The sequence below is a fragment of the Eulemur rufifrons genome, chromosome 7 (assembly GCF_041146395.1).
Source record: "Eulemur rufifrons isolate Redbay chromosome 7, OSU_ERuf_1, whole genome shotgun sequence".
NCBI lineage: Eukaryota > Metazoa > Chordata > Mammalia > Primates > Lemuridae > Eulemur > Eulemur rufifrons.
This window is the reverse complement of record NC_090989.1, coordinates 144,486,507-144,506,914: the sequence shown is the minus strand read 5'-3', so window position 1 is coordinate 144,506,914 and position 20,408 is coordinate 144,486,507. Positions and strand designations below refer to the sequence as shown.

General features: G+C 40.2%; 1 protein-coding gene across 1 annotated transcript in view; it reads right to left on the bottom strand.

The window, feature by feature from the left end:
• Nucleotides 1–19,860, bottom strand: part of CTDSPL (CTD small phosphatase like) — a 115,425-nt gene extending 95,565 nt beyond the window's left edge. Inside the window, exon 1 of the mRNA XM_069475538.1 lies at nucleotides 19,458–19,860. Coding sequence (XP_069331639.1) covers nucleotides 19,458–19,536 — 79 coding nt within the window. The 5' untranslated portion in view covers nucleotides 19,537–19,860. The remainder of the gene's footprint in view (nucleotides 1–19,457) is intronic.
• Nucleotides 19,861–20,408: the final 548 nt, after the last annotated feature.

The window sequence follows — 20,408 nt, the reverse complement described above, 5'->3', positions numbered from 1 at the left end:
TGTTCCCCACGAGGCAACAAAAATGTTTTGACACTCCCTTCCTCTACCACCCTCTCATCTTCTTGCTACTGCAAAGATCTTTATAAAGTTTGCTATTTTTGTAGGAATGATGCATGCTCATGCAAACATTTTTAAAAATACAGAAGAGCAAAAAGAAAACTATTACCCAACATCCTACCACCCATAGATAACTGTTATTAGAATTTTGATAACCATACTTCCAAATTATTCTCTATGTACACATTCACATATAGAAGTACACACTTTAACATAGAAGAGGCTATACTATTAATATATACGTTCTTCTGTGATTTGCTTTTAGTAACCAACAATAGGTCCCCAGCCCCTTCCATGTTAACATGTCAATATCCTATGTTTTGTAACTAGAAGGTATTCTAGTGAATGTAAATAATTACTTCCTTGTCCTCTATTGGCTTTCTTTTTTTGTGTGTGTTATTACAGATAATACTGTGTTGAACATTACTGTATTTGTAAGACTATTTATGGCAGATTGCTTAAAAGTGGTTCTTAGATTAAAAAAATCACACTTTATGTTTGATCTATACTGCAAAATAGTTTTCTAGAAAAGTTTTACTAATTTGGATTCCTGCCAATGGTGATCATTTCCCTAAACCCTTAAGAACCATGAGTTTTGTTAATGTTTCTAGTTTATACCTAACTAATATCAAGAATGGAAAAGAGGATAGCATTAGAGATTCTACAGACATTCTAAAAAGGAAATTTTAAACGACCTTTTCCCATGATTTTGAAAACGTAGATGAAAAGGACAAATTGCTAGGAAGAAGAAATTTGCCAAAACTGATACAGGAAGAAATAGAATATCTGAGCAGTCCTGTATCTATTAGGTAAATTAAATCTATGTTTGAAGACCCTCCCACAAAGAAACTCCAGGCCTCAAAGGGCTTCACCAGAGTATCCGACTAAATATTTAAGGAAGGAATAACACCAGTCTTACACAAATTCTTCCAAAGAATAAAATTGCCCAACTTGTTTGCTGAAGCCAGCATAACCTTGATACCAAGCCCTCACAAGTACATTTAAAGAGAAGAAAATCACAGGCCAATCTCTTTTGAACATGATGATAAAGTCACTGGCACTGTTAAATACTATAGTGGTTTGTTGCCTACCTTCGTCAGTGAAAAAAATACTAAATTTTAGTTAGAGGTCAATGAAAATTAAGATGTAATCTTTTTCCTGTCCAAGTTCATAGACTCCCTGAATTCCACTCATGGACCACTTGGGGATCTGAGGACTCCAGGTGAAAAATTCATGCACTAAAAAACAGTGCCGGAGCCATCCTAGACCACTGGGAAACCAGAGCTCCAGTCCAGGTGGAAATCCTACCAGTTTAAAGCTATAGTGGGGGCCTCTGTGCTCAGGATGTCACAGGCCTTCAAATACTTTTCTCAACTGGATTTCTTTTCAGATGACTCCTTCTGATTTTGCATTTCACATATTCTTTGTTCTCTTTCCAGTATGATTTTACTTTACTTAATAGAACGTAGTGTCACTTCACTAAACATTTCAGTTTCTTTTTATTCCCAAAATAAATTCCCACAATAACAGGGTAGAATTGGCAAATCAAGCAAATCATTCCTTTGATAAGACCCATAATATTTATTTGGCTATACATTTTCAAATAGAACATTTTAAACCATCTTGTGGCTAGAACACTGCACAAAGCCAACTTGGCTCCAGACCAAGCACTCACAACACTCTTCAGAAGGTCACCCGAGTAAAACATATTAAGACTGGGGTCTGACATGGCTCCAGCCTGCATAATGGCACAGGCTGAGCTAGCACTGAGGATCACTTGAATCCCTTTTGGAACGCTCAGTTACCAACTTTCTTGGCTATCTTCTTGAACACTCTCCTATTGGGGGCAGAAACAACTAAATGCTATAACTGCATCTTTACTTCTTCTTCCGAGTTCATCTCTATGTAAAGGAGATAACAGATTAAAATTTTAATCCCAATACTCAACTAGAGTCTAATGTTAATTTTTTCATTATTAAGTATTTAAACACAGTAAGAATAAATATAACAAACCATACATTGGACTACTCATATATCCAGCTCTAGCACATCTTAACATTTTGCTGTATTTGTCTCAAGAAAATCATTTGTAAAAAACAACACATTAAAGATACAACTGAAACTCCCTGTGTACTCCTCCCTCATCCCATTCCTTTTCCTCCTTCTCCAGAAATAACTATTATAAATCTGTTATTCATCACTTCTGTTATTCATCCTTCCAAAGCATGCTTTTTTAGTTTTACCAGTCATACATTATATAGAATCTATTTTTGCACATTTTCAGACTTTATATGTATGGTATCACACTGTGCTATTATGGAATTGGGGTTTTTTGTTCAACATTACATTCTTTAGTTTTAGCCATGTTAATAGATATGATTCTAGTTTATTCCTTTTAATTTCATTGTCTGGACATGCCTCAATTTATTTATCTAGGATTTGGTTTTTATATAATCTCTTCTAACCAGATTTCAGCCTATCTATAGATGTAAATCTGTAAATAAGATCTAGTTAGAATAGAGCATATAAACAAAATCCTAGATAAATTATATATAGCCAATTTATTTAGCTATATAGCTAATCATATAGAGAGAATCAAGTGGGCCTATAAGAACTGGCCTCCTTTTATGTCTAATAGTTTCTAGAAAATGAACACCAAGTTTAAATTGAATCACGAGCAGGTAAGGACTGGAGCATGTTTCAGTAGAATAGTTCCATGGTGTAGCTGAGCATTTTTCCTGACTGTGAAACAGCCCAGTCTGATTTTTTGGCCATACCAGGGGTCTGCAAGCCGCTAAAATCTTTTGGCAAACTCCCTTCTACCTAAAATAGTTTAAGTGGCTTCTGTGGTTTGCAACTAAGAACTCTGACCAATACAATGGGATTCAAGTATCTTTAAGAGCCTCCTTTGCATACTTTTCCTTCTAAAAACATTTCAAAACTCCACTTTTATTTAGCTACACACTTAGAAATAGTTATAAGTGATAAGAGTGAGGCCTATCACTTCTTCTAGAATTTTAAAGATCAATATATTGGATTCTTGACCTTTACTATAAATTTTAACTTCTCTCACTTCTACTATTCTAATACACAAGTGAACACGAAGAGGGTCAAGAGTTAATAACTCTTGGAAAAGACTCATGAAAACAGAACTTGTTACAAAAATAACAGAATAATAGGCACTGTAAGAAAATGCAGCCCATTATCTTGGGTGAGGCTAGAATGTATCCTCTTAAATATGCCATCTATGGCAGAAGCAGAAAGAGGCATCTTTTGGAAAAATCTGGTTTCTGTCTTTCAAGATGTCAATTTGAACAGGCTTGTGATAGTCTCCAAATACTTCCTAACTTTCCTTTTAACATTGGAGTCAGACAGACTAGGTTAAACTCTTGGCTCTACTCTTTAGAAGGTACATATCTACATCACAGGCAAGTTACTTAACCTCTCTGAGACTCAATTTACTCTGCTATAAAATATGGATGATAATACCTATATCTTAAGGTTGTTGGAGGATGAAATGAGATACACAGGTAAAATACTAGGCATACAGTAGTCAAAATAAATGATAGCTTCCATAGCACTTTGCACATTCTTTTCTTAACGAATTGTGCTTGAGCAACTCAAATACAATGGCAAGGTCTCATTCATATGTGCATCCCAAACACCTGGAACAAATGACTAGCACATAGTGGTGCTCAATAAATTTTTAATGAATAAATTAATTAGAGATAATATTAATAATAATTAATGTTTATTAAATGATCATATATTCTGACATGTACTATATATATATATAACATTAATTGATCCTCATATTAACCCTGTAAGGTATTTACTACCGTGAAATGAAGGCTCAGAGAGATGAAATAACTTGTCAGAGTTCACACAACTCTTAAGTGATATAGCTGGGATTCAAACCTAAGCCCATTCCCTTAAATATTATGATCTACTTACTGAGTCCTGCACAAGCAGTGCAGGAAGGTGTCAAGAGAAGGTGACACTTGAGCTGGATATTAGAGGATAACTAAGAATCCATCAGGCACATAAGGGAAAAGGCATTCCAGTAGGAGGAACCAGTACCTGCAGAATGGAGTGAAAAAACACAGCATGCGTGGGCTCAACAAGTGGTTCATTACGGCACCAAAGGTGATTCTTGGACAGAAGGCTGAAAAGGTGGTCTTGGACCAGACCATCAAGGCCCACAGACTGTGAAACTTATGTTTTTATTTTGGAGCCCCTGAGAAACAACTTTAATCAGACATTGGCATGATAAGAGCTATGTTTTAGAGATCTACATCCAGTAGCCCCATGGAGGAAAAACTGGAATGAGAGCCCTGACAAGGTAGGAAGATAGGTAGAAAAGAATGTTAGCCACTTGCCCAGCCTTTGCCACCCATGAGACTTTGGCAATGTCTTGAAATTGGTGGGAAACAGAATTGTGACTCTTATATGAACTAGGTTATAATTCCTGAATAAGGATTTCATTCTCAGGAAAGTTTCACCTGGTGAAGATAAAACTCAAGCCACTGAGAGAACAAGCCCAGTTCTTCCATTTTGTTTCAGGTAGTGTAACCACTTCCTTTTTTTCTGTAGATATTTGTGGATGGCCTGAAAGATGTCTCACATGCCCTCAGGAACCCAGGCTCTCTCTGCAGAGCAGGGCCTTCAGTACATTTTTGTTCTAGTGATATTCAATTCCTTCATTCTCTTAGACCTCATCAAGACAGTCATTATTTTTATATTATTGTATAATTATAGTTTAAACTCAAATGCTTAATTATCTTACACTTTTGTATTAACTTTCTGCAGAAGGATACTCAAGGTTAGAAGAAATTCTCAGTCTCAATTTTAAACCTGAAAAAAGATATGCTATACAAAATCTGTTTGGGTAAGTTCCTAAAATAAAGACTGGAGAAAATGCTAGGTCTTGCCTTTCACAGTCCCTCTCATTGCAAAATGCAGAATAAATCTGTCCTGATAGACTATAAAATGCCTTAATCTTCTCTTCTGCTTAAATCACGACCAAAAATTTACTTCTGAAAGAAGCCTTGTACTATACTAAGCTTAGCATTGCTCCACATTAAGGAAGGTGATCAAAATTTAAAGAGAGAATGGAGTCCAGAAATAGGACTACATATATAGTCAACAGATTTTTAATAAGGTTCAAAGGCAATACAATGAAGAAAGAATGATCTTTTCAATAAATGATACAGAAATAATTAGACATCCATACATGCAAACAAACCTCAATCCATACTTCATACCTTATCCAAAAGTTAATCCAAAATGGACGAAATAGGCCGGGTGCGGTGGCTCACGCCTGTAATCCTAGCACGCTGGGAGGCCGAGGCGGGCGGATCGTTTGAGCTCAGCAGTTCGAGACCAGCCTGAGCAAGAGTGAGACCCTGTCTCTACTAAAAATAGAAAGAAATTATATGGACAGCTAAAAATATGTATAGAAAAAATTAGCTGGGCATGGTGGCGCATGGCTGTAGTCTCAGCTACTCGGGAGGCTGAGTCAGGAGGATCGCTTGAGCCCAGGAGTCTGAGGTTGCTGTGAGCTAGGCTGACACGACGGCACTCACTCAAGCCTGGGCAACAGAGTGAGACTCTGTCTCAAAAAAACAAAAAAAAAATGGACTAAATATAAACTTCCCTTCCTTCCCCAAATAAAGCTTCTAGAGAAAACATAGGAGAAAAACTTTGTAACTTTGAGTTCACAAAGATTTCTTAAGTATGACACCAGAACCATGATCCATAGAAGAAAAAAACTGAAAAACTGGCTTCATCAAAATTATAAATTTCTGCTCTTCAAAATATATCGCTAACATTTCACACCCATTAGGATGGCTACTATCAAAAAACACAAGATAACAAGTGTGGCAAGGATGTGAAGACATTGAGACCCTTGAGCACTGCTGGTGGGTAAGCTATGGAAAATAACATGGAGGTTCCTCAAAACATTACAAATAGAATTACCACATTACCCAGCAATTCTACTTCTTAGTATATACCCCAAAGAAGTGAAATCAGGGACTCAAACAGATATTTGTACACCCATGTTCACTGCAGCATAATTCACAATAGCTAAAATGTAGAAGCAACCCAAGTGTCCATCGACCAACGAATGGATAAGCAAATGCGGCAGATACATACAATGAAATATCATTCAGCCTTAAAAAGAAAGGAAATTCTGACAAATGCTACAACATGGATAAACCTTTAAGGCATTGTGCTGAGTGAAATAAGCCAGTCACAAAAAGACAAATGTTATATCATTCTACTTACAAGAGGTAGCTAGAGTAGTCAAATTCATAGAGACACAAAGTATAATAGGATGGTGGCTGCCAGGGGCTGGAGGAGGAGGAAATGGGGAGTTATTGTTTTTTGTTTATTTGTTTGTTTTGGAGACAGAGTCTCGCTCTGTCATCCATCTCTGGTAAAGTGCAGTGGTGTCATTATAGCTCACTGCAACTTCAAACTCCTGGGTTCAAGTGATCCTCCTATCTCAGCCTCCTGAGTAGCTGAGACTATAAGTGTGCACCACTGTGCCTGGCTAATTTTTTCTATTTGTTTGTAGAGACAGGGGTCTCATTCTTGCTCAGATTGGTCTCCAACTCTTGAGCTCAAGCAATCCTCCAGCCTCGGCCTCCCAGCGTGCTAGGATTACAGGCATGAGCCACCATGCCTGGCCAGGAGTTATCGTTTAATGGGTAGTTGTGCTTTTGCAATATGAAAAGAGTTCTAGAGATGGATGGTGGTGATGGTTGTACCACAATATGAATGTACTTAATACCAATAAATTGTATACTTAAAAATGATTAGGATGATAAATTTCATGTTATATGTATTTCATCCTACTCTCCCACCTTTTGGAGTCTCCAGTGTCTATTATTCTACTCTGTATGCCCATGTGTACCCATTGTTTAGCTCCTACTTCTAAGTAAGACCATATGGCATTTGACTTTCTGAGTTATTCCATGTTGCTGCAAAAGACATGATTTCATTCTTTTACATGGCTGAGTAGTATTCCACATTTTTAAGTGTCTAATCATCTGCCGATGGACACTTAAGGTGATCTTATGACACTGCTACTATGAATAGTGCTGTGATAAACATACAAATGCAGGTATCTTTTTAATATAATGATTTGTTTTCCTTAGGGTAGATCATACCCAGCATTGGTCTTGCTGGATTGAATGGTAGTTCTATTTTTAGCTCTTTGAGAAATCTTCATACAATTTGCCATAGAGGTTTTACTAATTTACATTCTCACCATGAAATGTATTGTTCTAACCAAAACAAAAATGAATATGTTCAGCTGTTTATTTGAAAATGGGAAAGAAAATATGGCTCTGACTGAAGTCTTGGAATTAAAGTCAATGGTTTCTGATTTGTACATAAGTGAGACAAATACTTAAAACAAATTTCTGATATGCTAAGCATGAAAGCTAAATCTTGACCAGAATACAGAGAGAGAGATTACATACAATTTAAAGTACAGTATAAATTCTTAGTGGTACTAAAAGGCTACATTTATTCAAGCCATGTTGACAAGGTGGTGCAGTCTGTTCTATAAGACACCCCTGAAACATTGAAAGCTTAGGTTAAGTACTAATTTTGAAAGGTAAGAACAGCATCAGTCATCAAATATTAAGCCACTTCTCTTCAATTTTTAAAGTGCTTTAAGTAGCAGGATTTTAAAACATTTTGGCAAATAGCCTTAATACAAATTATAATCACAAAGAAAGCTTTCAGTTTTTAACTTGAAGCAGCTACTCAGAACCAAAATGAGCTATTACTTAGGTGATTACATAATCCTTAGCATCCATAAAGACCACTGTTTATTAGGTCCTGGGTTCAGAGGACTATACCGCCAGTGTTTTCAGTCCTGATTCCAAATACAAAAATGCCCACATCCCAATCCGGTGCCACAGCAGTTCCCGAGACTTTGCTCCATTGTGTGATACTATTTCAGAGCCATAAAGACAAACATTTGCTTAGTTTTATTTTAACTAAAGCACTGAATATGCATCCCCAGCTTTTAAAAAATAGGAAAATGTATGTTAAGGGATCAAAGGAGAGAAAGAACTATTTAAGTGAATTTTTAAAAGAAAGGTCATTAAAAAATTGAACTTTAAATGTCTAATGAGTCAGGATTTAAGACCTAGAAAGTAAGTTCTAATGTATATATTATATTTTCAACATTACTTGAGAGAATCCTTTCATTCCCTTTTTCAGTAGCTAGATGCTGCTGGCCTTGGCACTATATTATTATGTGAAAGCAAATGAAAAAAACCCGTGTGTGCATTTGTGTGTTTGTGTATATGTTTAAATCGAGACTTATTTGTGGCCAGACTGTTTCCTGACCTCTGCCAGTTCCTGGCTGAAAGGCCTGGTGAACCCACTGGCACTTTCATACATCCCCTCTTCCCACACCCCCAACATCACCAAAAGGGAAAAAGTCATTTACCTCAGAATTAAACTTGAAGCTATGTGGTCCCTCCTGAAAACCCAGTCCTGCCCTTCCAAATGGGGTTCCTCCCCAATCTGGAATGCCCCAGTCAAGTACAGCCTGGGGCAAATTTCCGGAGCCCACAGACCCACTTCCAGGGCGGTCTAGACTGGAAGCAGACTTCTCCAGTCACTGGCCAGCAAGCCCTGTCTGGTCGCCATGAGTGCTAAATCACATAGAAAAGCTCCTTTGTGTTTGCCCCAAGAAGACATTTCTATTTACTTAAATGGATGCTTTTGTAACTGAGAAACAAAATGAAAGATATGAGGTTATACATACTTGCTAACCAAACAGAATATTAGATAAAAAATAGATTTAAATGAGGATATTCATAATCTCGAAGCTAAAATTTGGGCGTTAAAGCCAAAGCTTATGAAAGCATCCTGTTAAGGTTTGTTAAGTAACAGTTGTCACTGATCTAGACTTGATTTCACACTGAATTCATTATCATTTCTCTTTTTAGGGGAAAATAAAAATTCTGAAAGCACTAACTGAATCTGACTTTTACATTGGTCATTAGCACAACATTGAAATAAACCTTTAAAATGACAACTTTCCAACTCTAGTCTCCCTTAACATACTTAATTTGGATGGGTCTAAAAGTTAATCAGGAGACTTCTGCCTCCAAGAAGATGAAGCAGATATACTTCTTCCTATTCTCCCCTCTAAGCACAACTAGAAACCCTAGACATTATATATAAAACATAAAAAGACTGAAAGGTGGGGAGAAGAAAGCAGATCAGTTAGGGACATTGGGACCTGAGGAACATTATGATAGTGATTTTTCTGGGTTTTCTTTTTGCCCCATAGATCCTAGACTTGAAGGTAAAGAAGCGAGCTATGGGAGAAAACCAAAAGTTGCAGAGTCTCACCAAAAGCCTACTCTGTAACCAAAGGACCAGAAAAGGGAAAATCTAGTTAAGACAGACAACAGCTGCTCTACTACAGTCTCTCTCTCCCTTCCCTAGCCCCTGTGGCACCACCTCCAACCACGCCACCAAAAATCTAATGGGTACCTAGAATTCCATCCTCATAAGGGTATAATGAGGTACCCCACTACCCCTGCTGGAGCGGTATCAAAGAAGGCCAAGTAGGAAGCAGGAACACTCATCCCTGAAAGCTGGTAATGAATCCCCGTCTACCAGTGGTGTCAGTGGAGACCACATGGCCAGCCTGGACATCCACCCTCACCCAGCTGTAGTGAGGTGCTCCCCCACCCACTGGGTGGTGTCAGAGGAGATAAAGGAAGAGTCAGGGCTTTCACCACACCCAGTGGTAATGAGACCACTCCCACTGCAGTCTAGTAGATGCCATGTGGGAGCCGAAACTCCCTCCCTGCCAGTTGTAGGTCAAAAGAGGCCAAGTGGGGAGCCTTGACATCTACCCCCACCTAACAGTAAGAAGATGGTGCTTCTCCTTCCCTGCTGGAGGCATGTGAGAGAAAGCCAACTAAAACAGAAGGTTTAAATAAGACACAGAGTCTCATAACATAACACAACAATGTCTAGGTTTCAACTGTAATTCACATGCTATACCAAGAGCTAGGAAATCTCAAACTGAGTGAATTAAAAAAAAAAAAAAACACCAATCAATAGATGCCAACACCAAAATGCTACACTTAGCTGACAAAGATTTTAAAGCAGCCATGATAAAAATGCTTTGACATGCACTTTGGGGCATGTTTAAAACAAATGAAGAAAACAGCCTCAGCAAAGAAATAGAAAGTCTCAGCAAAGAAGTAAAAGAAATGAAGAAAAATCAAATGGAAAATTTAGAACTAAAAAATTTGATAATTAAAATAAAAATCTCAGTGGGCTCAATGCCAGAATGGGAGAAATAAGGAAAAATCAATGAACTTAAATACAGAACAACAGAAATTATCCAATTCAAGCAACAGAGAGGACAAAAGACTGAAAAAAAAGAACAATCAGTATTGATAAACCTATGGAACTATAACAAAAGATATAACAATGTGTCACTGAAGAAGAGAAAGGACAGGGTTGAGAAAGTCCTCCAGGAAATAATGGCTGAAAACTTCCCAAATTTGGCAGGAGACATAAACCCAAGAAGCTAAATGAATTGAAAACAGGATAAACTCAAAGAAATCCATGCCAAGACATACCACAACTAAAGTTCTGAAAACTAAACATGGTACTGCCACTTTGGAAGACAGTTTGGCAGTTTCTCATGAAACTAAATACCTTACCATATGATTCAGCAATCATGCCTTTTGGTATTTACCCAAACGAGTTGAAAACTATACAAAGACCTGTACACAGATGTCTATAGCAGCTTTACTCATAAATGTTAAGACTTACAAGCAACCAAGATGTCCTTCAGTAGATGAGTGAATAAACAAACTGTGGTGCATCCAAGCTATGGAATATTAAACACCTCTAAAAAGAAATGTGTTATCAAGCCATGAATAGACATGGAAGAAATGTAAATACATAGTACTAAGTGAAGGAAGCTAATCTGAAAAGGCTACATACTGCATGATTCCAGTTATATGACATCCCAGAAAAGACAAAACTATGGAGACAGTGAACAGATTAGTGATGGTCAGAGATTGGGGTGAGGGAGAGATGAATTAATGGAGAACAAAGGATCTTTAGGGCAGTGAAGTTATTCTGAATGATGCTATAATGGTGGGTACATGTCATTGTACATTTGTCCAAACTCATAGAATATATAACACAAAGTGTGAATCCCAATGTATACTTTGGACTTTGGTGATAATGATGTGTCAATATAGGTTCATCGATTATAATAAATATAACACTCCAGTGTGGGACGTTGATAGTGGGGGAGGCTGTGCATATATATGGGGAGTCAGGGAATACGTGGGAACTCTGTACTTTCTGCTCAATTGGCTGTGAACCTAAAACTGCTCTAAAAAATAAAGCTTATTTAAAAAACATATTGAACTGAATGAAAATGAAACTACAACATATCAATGTTTGTGGAACACAGCTAAGGCAATGCTGACAGAGATATTTGTAGCACTAAATGTATACATTAGGAAAGAAAGAAAGTCTCAAGTCTATCATCCAAACCCCCCCCAAGAACCTAGAAAAGGAAGAGCAAAATAAATCCAAATCAAGCAGAAGGAAGAAAATAAAGGTAAGAATAAAAATCAATAAAGCTGAAAACAGAAAAGCAATAAAAAAAAAAATCAATGAAACAAAGAGCTAGTTCTTTGTAAAGATCAAGAAAGTTAAGAAAACTCTGACAATACTAACAAAAAAATAAGATACAGGACACAAAACCAATATCAGGAATGAAACAGGGCATATAACTATAGATTCTGCAGGCATCAAAAAGATAATAAGGGAATAATATTCTGAACAACTTTATACACATAAATTTGACAACTTAGATAAGAAGGTTCAAATCTCAAAAAAAATTGCCACAATTCACCCAATATGAAAAAGATAATTTAAATAGCTCTATAACTATTTCTTTCTTTCTTTTTTTTTTTTTAAGAGATGGGGTATTGCTATGCTGGCCAAATTCCTGGGCTCAAGTGATCCTCCTACCTCAGCCTCCTGAGGAGCTGGGATTACAGGCATGTGCCACCACTTGGCTTGATCATCTAGGCGTTGTATGTATTGAAACATCACTATGCATCCCATGAATATATACAATTATTACGTGTCAATTAAAAAATATTTTTTAAAAAGAACACTTAGATGTAAATCTAACAAAATATTAATAGGCTTGTATGCTGAAAACCCTACAACCCTGAAGACAGAATCAAAGGAGATCTAAATAAATGGAGAGACATACCATGTTCATGGATTAGAAGACTTAATACAGTAAAGATGTCAATTCTTCCCAAATTGATACACAGGTTTAATTTAATTCCTATCAATATCTCAGGAAGATTTTTGTTTGTAGATAAGATTACTGTAACATTTATATGGTGAGGCAACAGAACTAGAACAGTTGAAACAATTTTGAAAAAGAACAAAAGTTGGAGTGATCAATCTACTTTATTTCAAGACTTACTATTTAGCTACAATAATCCAGACTGTATGGTACATGCAGAAGAACAGACACACAGATCAGCGGAACAAAAATAAAGAACCTGGAAACAGACCCATACAAACTTTAACAAAGGCATATTTTTGACAAAGATGCAAAAGAAATTCAAAGGAGTGAGGATAGATAGCCTTTTCAACAAATGCACCTTAAGCAACTAGACACCCACTCAGAGACAAAAAAATGAACCTAAGTCTCACACCTTGCTAAAAAAATGGACTCAGAATGGATCATGAACTTAAATGTAAAATTTAAAACTATAAAACTTTTGGAAAAAGCATAGGAGAAATATTTGGGATCAGTGCTAGGCACAGAGTTCTTATACTGGACACCAAAGGCACAATCAATAAAATGAAATATTTATAAATTACACCTTATCAAAATTTAAAACTTTTGCTCTGCAAAAGAGGATGAAAAGACAAGCTATAGACTAGGAGAAATATCTACAAACCACACATCTGAAAAAGGACTAATATCTACACTATGTAAAGAATTCTCAAAACTTGACAGTATGGCTCACACCTGTAATCCTAGCATTCTGGGAAGCCGAGGCGGGCGGATTGTTTGAGCTCAGGAGTTCAAGACCAGCCTGAGCAAGAGCAAGACCCCATCTCTACTAAATGTTGATAGTGCAGGAGGAAATAGAAAGAAATGATTTGGACAGCTAAAAATATATATTGAAAAATTAGCCAGGCATGGTGGCACATGCCTGTAGTCCCAGCTACTCGGGAGGCTGAGGCAGTAGGATGGCTTGAGCCCAGGAGTTTGAGGTTGCTGTGAGCTAGGCTGATGCCACGGCACTCTAGTCCGGGCAACAGAGGGAGACTCTGTCTCAAAAAACAAAACAAAAAAAAAAAAAAAACTTCACAGTAAAAAAAAAAAAAAAAAAAAGAAAATCTGATTAGAATATGGGCAAAAGACATGAAGGGATATCTCACCAAAGAAGATATACAAAAGGAAAATAAGCACATAAAAAGATGTTCAACATCATTAGCCATCATAGAAATACAGTTTAAAACCATAATAAGCTAATATAAAAAATAGTGAAATGATAAATACTCAAGGTGATGGATACCCTAAATTGTCTGACCTGAACATTACACATTCTATGCATGTAATAAAATATCACATGCACCCCATAAATATGTACAAATATTATGTATCAATAAAAAAAAAAAAAGAAATGTAAAAGAAGGGGTAATAGGGAATTCCTTCCTGGTGACAGAACAGTTCTGTAGCGTGACTGGATAGTGGCTATATGAATCTAAACATGTGTTTAAAATGCCCAAAGCTATATGCAAAGATACACAAAAAAATCAGTTCATGTGAAAACTGCTGAAATTTGAATAAGGTCCATAGTCTAATTAATTATATTGTGCTATCATCAATTTCCTGGTTTTGATAATGTAATACAATTACATAAGATGCTACCATTGGAGACAATAGGTGATGGATATATGGATTTCTCTATTATTTTTGCAACTTCTTGTGAGTCTGTAATTATTTCAAAATAAAAATTAAAAAAAATAGTGACAACACCTAATGCTGGTGAGGATGTGGAGAAATTGGATCACTCATACATTGCTGGTGGGAATGTAAAATGGTACATTCACTCAAGAAAACAATTTGGTATTAAATAGTTTCGTAAAAAAGTAAACATGCAACTATCATATGATCCAGCCATTGCACTCCTGGGCATTTATCCCAGAGAACTGAAGACTTAGATTTACGCAAAAACATGTATGCCAATATTTACTGCAGCTTTATTCATAATACGCCAAATCTGGAAACAAGCCAAATGTCCTTCCAAGACTGAATAAACAAACTATGGTATATCCATGTCATGGAATACTATTGAGCAATAAAAAAGAACAAACTATTAATACAAGGAACAACCTGGATGAATCTCCAGAGAATTACACTGAATGAAGAAAGGAATTCCAAAAGATCACATACTGCTTGATTCCATTTAGATAACATCCCTAAAATCATAAAATTTTAGAAACAGAGTACAGATTACTGGTTGTCAATGGGCTAAGCAGGGGGCAGCGATGGGAGGGAAGTGGGTATGGTTATATAGGGCAACATGCATGCTCTTGTGATGAAATTTTTCTATATATTTTTCTTTTCCTTTCTTTTCTTTCTTTTTAGAGACAGGGTCTTGCTCTATGGCCTAAGCTAGAGTACAGTGGTGTGATCATAGCTCACTCCAGCATCGACTACTGGCCTCAAGGGATCCTCCTGCCTCAGCCTCCCAAAGAGCTGGGATTACAGGTATCAGCCACCTCACTTGGCCTATATGTTGACTATGTATCAATGTTAACATCCTGATTGTGATACTGTATTATAGTTATGCAAGATGTTCACATTGGAGGAAACTGGGTAGAAGGGATAGAGGATCTCTGCATGATTTCTTACAACTGCATGTAAATCTATAGTTATCTCCAAATAAAAAGTTTAATCTAAGAAAGCTAATCAAACTGAATCTATTTCAAATCTGTTCTGTCATCTGAAATAATTATTGCTTCTAAGAGGCTTCTCTTGCCTATAATTTTGTTAGCAGCCCAAAGGTTGAAGTTTCTGAGTTAATGTTAAATGTTACAAACATTTAGGGGAAACATAGCTAGCACCTTGGGCCAAAATATCTGCCCAAACAAACTTGCCTGCAAAAATCTCAACAGGTACATGTATTAGCTTACAAAACAATTAACTGTTTAGCTAGCACTGACATGTTCTTGCTAATATTGTATATTAATTGAGGTTTCTTAGCTTTATTATTGTTTAATTCCCTCAAATTATTTATTTCCCTCCAAAGAGCTATGGGACATTTCTTTTTTTAGTTAAAAAAAAACTCCTCTGTAAAACACAAGCATATTTCATTAATATTTAAACAAGGCAAAGTTCTCTCACTTCCCACCCCAGTCCTCTCTCCAGAGATAATCACTCGGTTTATTTCCTTCCAGATTATTTTTTGTGTATTTCTAGACATATACAGTTTGTATGTGTGTGATTTTTTTTTTTTTAACAAAGAAAGGACCATACTGTTTATATCATTCTTCAAATTCTTTTCCCCCCTTTAAAGTGTCTTGGAAATTTACATGTCAGTACGTTTAGATCTAATTTAACTCATTCTTTCCACCTGCCTTGCAGATTCAGTACTGATGTACCATAGTCTAACCATCCCCCTGTTGACACTTAGGATAGTTCCAATTTTTGCTATTGCAAGCAATGTAGCTAGCAATGAAAATCCCTGTACATGTTTCTCTGAGCACAAATGAGGTTACTTCTCTATGACAGAAACTTAGAAATGAAACAAGAGCATTCAAGATGTGGTCAACATTGTTGATTGGCTGAACACCTGTTCCTACCTATTCCCAATCTTCCCCACTCCTGCCTCTCACAACAAAGGCTGGAGAGGCTGGAAACTCACTCACCCTCGCTTGCAAGCTAGGGGTGGCCATGTAACCCAGTTCTGGCCAATTAAACATCAGCAAAAATTTGCTAGGCGGTCCCTAGGAATGTTTTTGCTTTCCAGAAAAAAGGGATAGACATGGCTGGCATTGTCTCTTTTTCCTGCTCCAAAGGCGTCTGTGGTGTTTGGTGGGGTGGCAGCCATGTTACAACATGAGGGAAAGCCAAGAGAACCACTATGATCCTGGCCCTGATATCAACGAGCTGTTGAACCAAAGCAACCAGCAGCCCACTCCAGACTGCCTTGTATATGAGAATAAACCATTGGTTTAAGCTGCAGTGAGTCTGGTTTTCTGTTACTTGCAGCCAAATGCATTCTTAACCGATTCAACACTCTCTAAAATGTCTGTACTCACTTTATTCTCTCACAAAAGTGCATTAAAAGTAGCCATTTCCCAAACATTTATCTACTTCGAATACTGGCAGTCACTTAGATGTGTAGCCAATCTGATGCATGAAAATGTTTCACGTGAAGTGGAGTGTCACTTCACACATTTATTGGTCATTCATATTTCCTCCTCTATGATTTCCTTATTCATATCTCCTGTCCACTTTTGTGCTATATTGTCTGACATTTTCTTATTGATTTATAAGAGGAAGTTTCCAAATCACAAACTAGGCTGAGTTAAACTTACAGGGAAATTTGTCTCTTTATCTTTATACTATCGATCAAATGAAACACAACTATAAGAAATAAATCTTCGTGACAGGCCAGGCTGACAGTGACAGTCATCTCTGAGGGATGCACCACCACGTGGCAATGTGTCAAGAAGTAATTCCACTCACACCACAGCCTGTGCTTAGTACTTCCTTTGTAAATCTACACACCAGTGAACCAGGCCGAGTCCTTAACATATATCATCTCTTTTAACCCTCACGTCACACCCAAGAGGCAGTCCTTATTATTCCTATCTTATAGAATAAATGATGAAAGTTAACATTTAAAACCAATAGTTTCTTTCCTGCCACAAAAACTTAAAAACATTCCAGGCCCAATATGTTAAAAACAAAATGGTTATCTATCTCAAATTAAAATTATGCAAAATATATTTTTTACATAATTTGATGTGCCTATCTGAAGACATCAACATGCTTAATTAAACTAGAAACATTGCTGAACCTGTTTAGTGGTTTATGAATCTGAAGAAGCTGTTCCAAAATTTGGCTCTAAAGTTTATTGCCACACTATAGATAACCAAAATCGTTTCCATTTTTGAAAGTGAAAACCTAAAATGAGTAGGATTTCAATGATTCAGCAAGAGGGACCTATTAGCCAGACACCCCACCCCATGGCAGCAGGTAAGGAATTCCCAGGCCTAATCAGTTAACAACCAACCAATCTCACACTGGAAAACAAACAAAATAGGCTGTTAAAGATAATAAAAGATTGTCATGAAAAGCAATGTAAACAAGTTGAATAGAACAAGCATATCCTTGAGTATTTGTACATGTTTTGGATTTTGAATAGCTTGACTCTGCTTTAAAAAATCCTAGCAGCTAGAGGAAAAGGGAAAGTTGGCAAAGCTCCTGCTACTGGGGGTTGGCGGGGGGGGGGGGGCAGTAGGAGGGCTGTAGGAGGCTCTGACAAATATTTCCCTGCTTTATGCCACACCTCTCCTAACAAGAGCTGTGGATTCTCTCTGGCAAAGCATCACATAAAGCACTCAATCCACAGCTGATAAGGAGCACAGGCAGCAAACCTCCTTGGTACCTCCAACCAAACCCTCCCTGAGGGGGCACACCCAGTCAGGGCCCCAGGAACTGACAGTTAACCTCTTGCAGGATGTTTTAGACCATTGGCAAGGCACAGTAACATGCCTGGAAGATTCTGAATTCTTTATTTTATATAAAAGAAATCCAGTCCACAGAAACATACAATGTTTATGGTTTACAAAAGTGCAAATGGGTTGACAAATCCCCAACCCAAGGGTACCTCTGGTGGTTCCTTCCATTTTCATGGTGGGCTTGCCCAGTGGCCGCTGCTTGGGAAGCAGAGTATTCCCCTCACCCCTGCCCAGCTTCCTAGTAGGGGGTGCACACCTCACCCACTGGTACAGCAAGGGTGGTAGCAAATGGAAAGAAACCTCACTCTTTCCCAAAGTCTGCTGTGGCCAGGTCAGGTTTTGAGACGGGGCAGAGGTCCCGATGGGCTGCACCTGACCTTGGTCCCAGGTGTTTTTGAGACACATGACAGGAAAAGAGGCAAGCTGTAGTCACCAGTACAAAACAAGACATATTCCTTGGCCTTTCAAAACAGTCTGTCCACGCCTCCGGACTAGAGGCACAGGAAGCAGGGCATGCAAGAGAGGGGGATATCAAGTCTCCAAGGGGGGCAGAGATACCAAGAAAAAGAGCAAAAAAGAAACAGAAGAGGGGGGCTGGGGTCAAAATGTGCCCAGATCAAACCAGGTATAGCAGCACAGTGCTGGCCTGGCTGAGCCTTTGGCCAGCTCTGTGGAAGGGGACACTCCTGGCACCATAAGGGCTTCCCAAGTGCCTATTTGGGCCCAGGCCTTGTAGGTCCTCCCAACAGGCTGGTGGCCCTGAAACAGCTAAGAGTGGAGAAGGGGGATGGCTCAGCACTGCCCCCCCCCCAGCAATTGCACAACCAACTAAATACACCCAGACACATGGCCTCTGTCTGGTGCACAGGCAGGCACACACATCTGTATACACAGGTTAGTGGTTACGTGCACAGATGCACACACAGCCTCACTGTATGTGAGCACACACATACATACATACACCCTCCCAGTGAAGGGATACAACACATTCCATCCGCCAGCTGGGAGGTGTACACACACAAACTCTTTCAGGAGTGAACAGACATACGACCTCTCTGCAGGTTCACACTCATGCACACACACTCCACAACCTCTCTGTCAGGTACACACAGACCTCTATATAAGGTACACACACAAACTTACAGGCTGTCAGGAGAACACACACTCACAACCTCCCTGTTAGGTGCACACACACTCTTAACAAGCTCCGCCGACTTGCGCACGCGCAACATATAGGTGCACACACAACCTTTCAGGTGCACAATACATTCACAATCTCTCAGGTACACACACGCTCACTTCTCCGCTGACGGGCGTGCATACACAAACTCACAACCTCCTTGTTAGGTGCCCACACTCTCGCTCACAACCTCTCCATCAGCGCATGCACACTCACACTTGCTCAGTCAGCACACGCACACTCGCAGCCTCTCTCCTCCAGGCGCACCCCACACCCACGCACCCTCCTGGCCGGGTGCACCCCTCCCCCAGGCCCGTGCCGGCGCATGGCAGTGAACTCCAGCGGCGCGGGGTGTGCACACGCCCCCGGCCCGCAGCCGCCCGGCCCGCCCGCTCTCCCCCCTCACCTTTCTCGCCCGCGCCTGGCGCCCGGCCCTCGTCCTCCTTGGGGTTGGTCACCTGGGTGATGATGGCCGGGCCGTCCATGGGTGCACGGCGCGGCGGCCGCCCGCAGGCCCGGCCCCCCGCAAGCCAGGCGCACGGGGGCGCGGCGCGGGGGGCGCGGGGGCGCGGCGCGGGGGGGCGCTCGCAGCCGCCGCCTGGGCGCGCCCGCCGCCCGGCCCCGCGCTCTGGGAGAGGCGGCCCGGGCCCGCGCCCCAGCTCCCGCCGCCGCCGCCGCTAGGCTCGAGCGGCCGCCGCCTCGTCACCATGAACCCCGGAGCCGCGCCCGGGAGAGCCGCGCACGGGGAGGCGGAGCGGGAGGCCCGGCGCCGCTGGAAGCGGGAGCGGGCGGGCTGGCGAGGGGGAAGGAGCAAGCGACGAGCGAGGGCGGGAGGGCGGGAGAGAGGGAGGGAAGGAGGGAGGAAGGGAGGGAAAGAAGGAGGGCTGGCGGGTGGGTGTGTCCCGGCCCGGGGACAGGCCTCCGCCGCCGCCGGCGCTGCCCGCTCGCCCGGGGGGAGAGGGGTGCGGGGCCGACACGGAGGTGGTGAGTGGAGGGCGGTGGGGAGGGGGGGCGTCCGCGTGGCGGGGGGGTGTCTTGAGCAGTTGATTGGGGTGAAGGCTTGGAGGGTAGGGGCTGTCAGAGGGGTTCTGGTGGTAGATGTGAGGGGTGTCCCGGGGGCCTGGGGTGTGAGGGATGTGGGGAGGAGTCTGGGGCAGATGGGTGGGGTGAGGCGCGTGGGAGGGCTAAGCAGGGACCCGCAGGTGTAGGGATAGGATTCGGAGGGGTGTGCAGTGTGGGGGCCCGGGGGCCGAGAAGGGATCGCATGGAGGCAGGAGTGAGGAGGGGGCCTGAGGAGGCAGAAGGGAGTAGACGTGTGGGATTGGGCAGGATGGGTGCTGTGAGGGTGTCTCAGGGA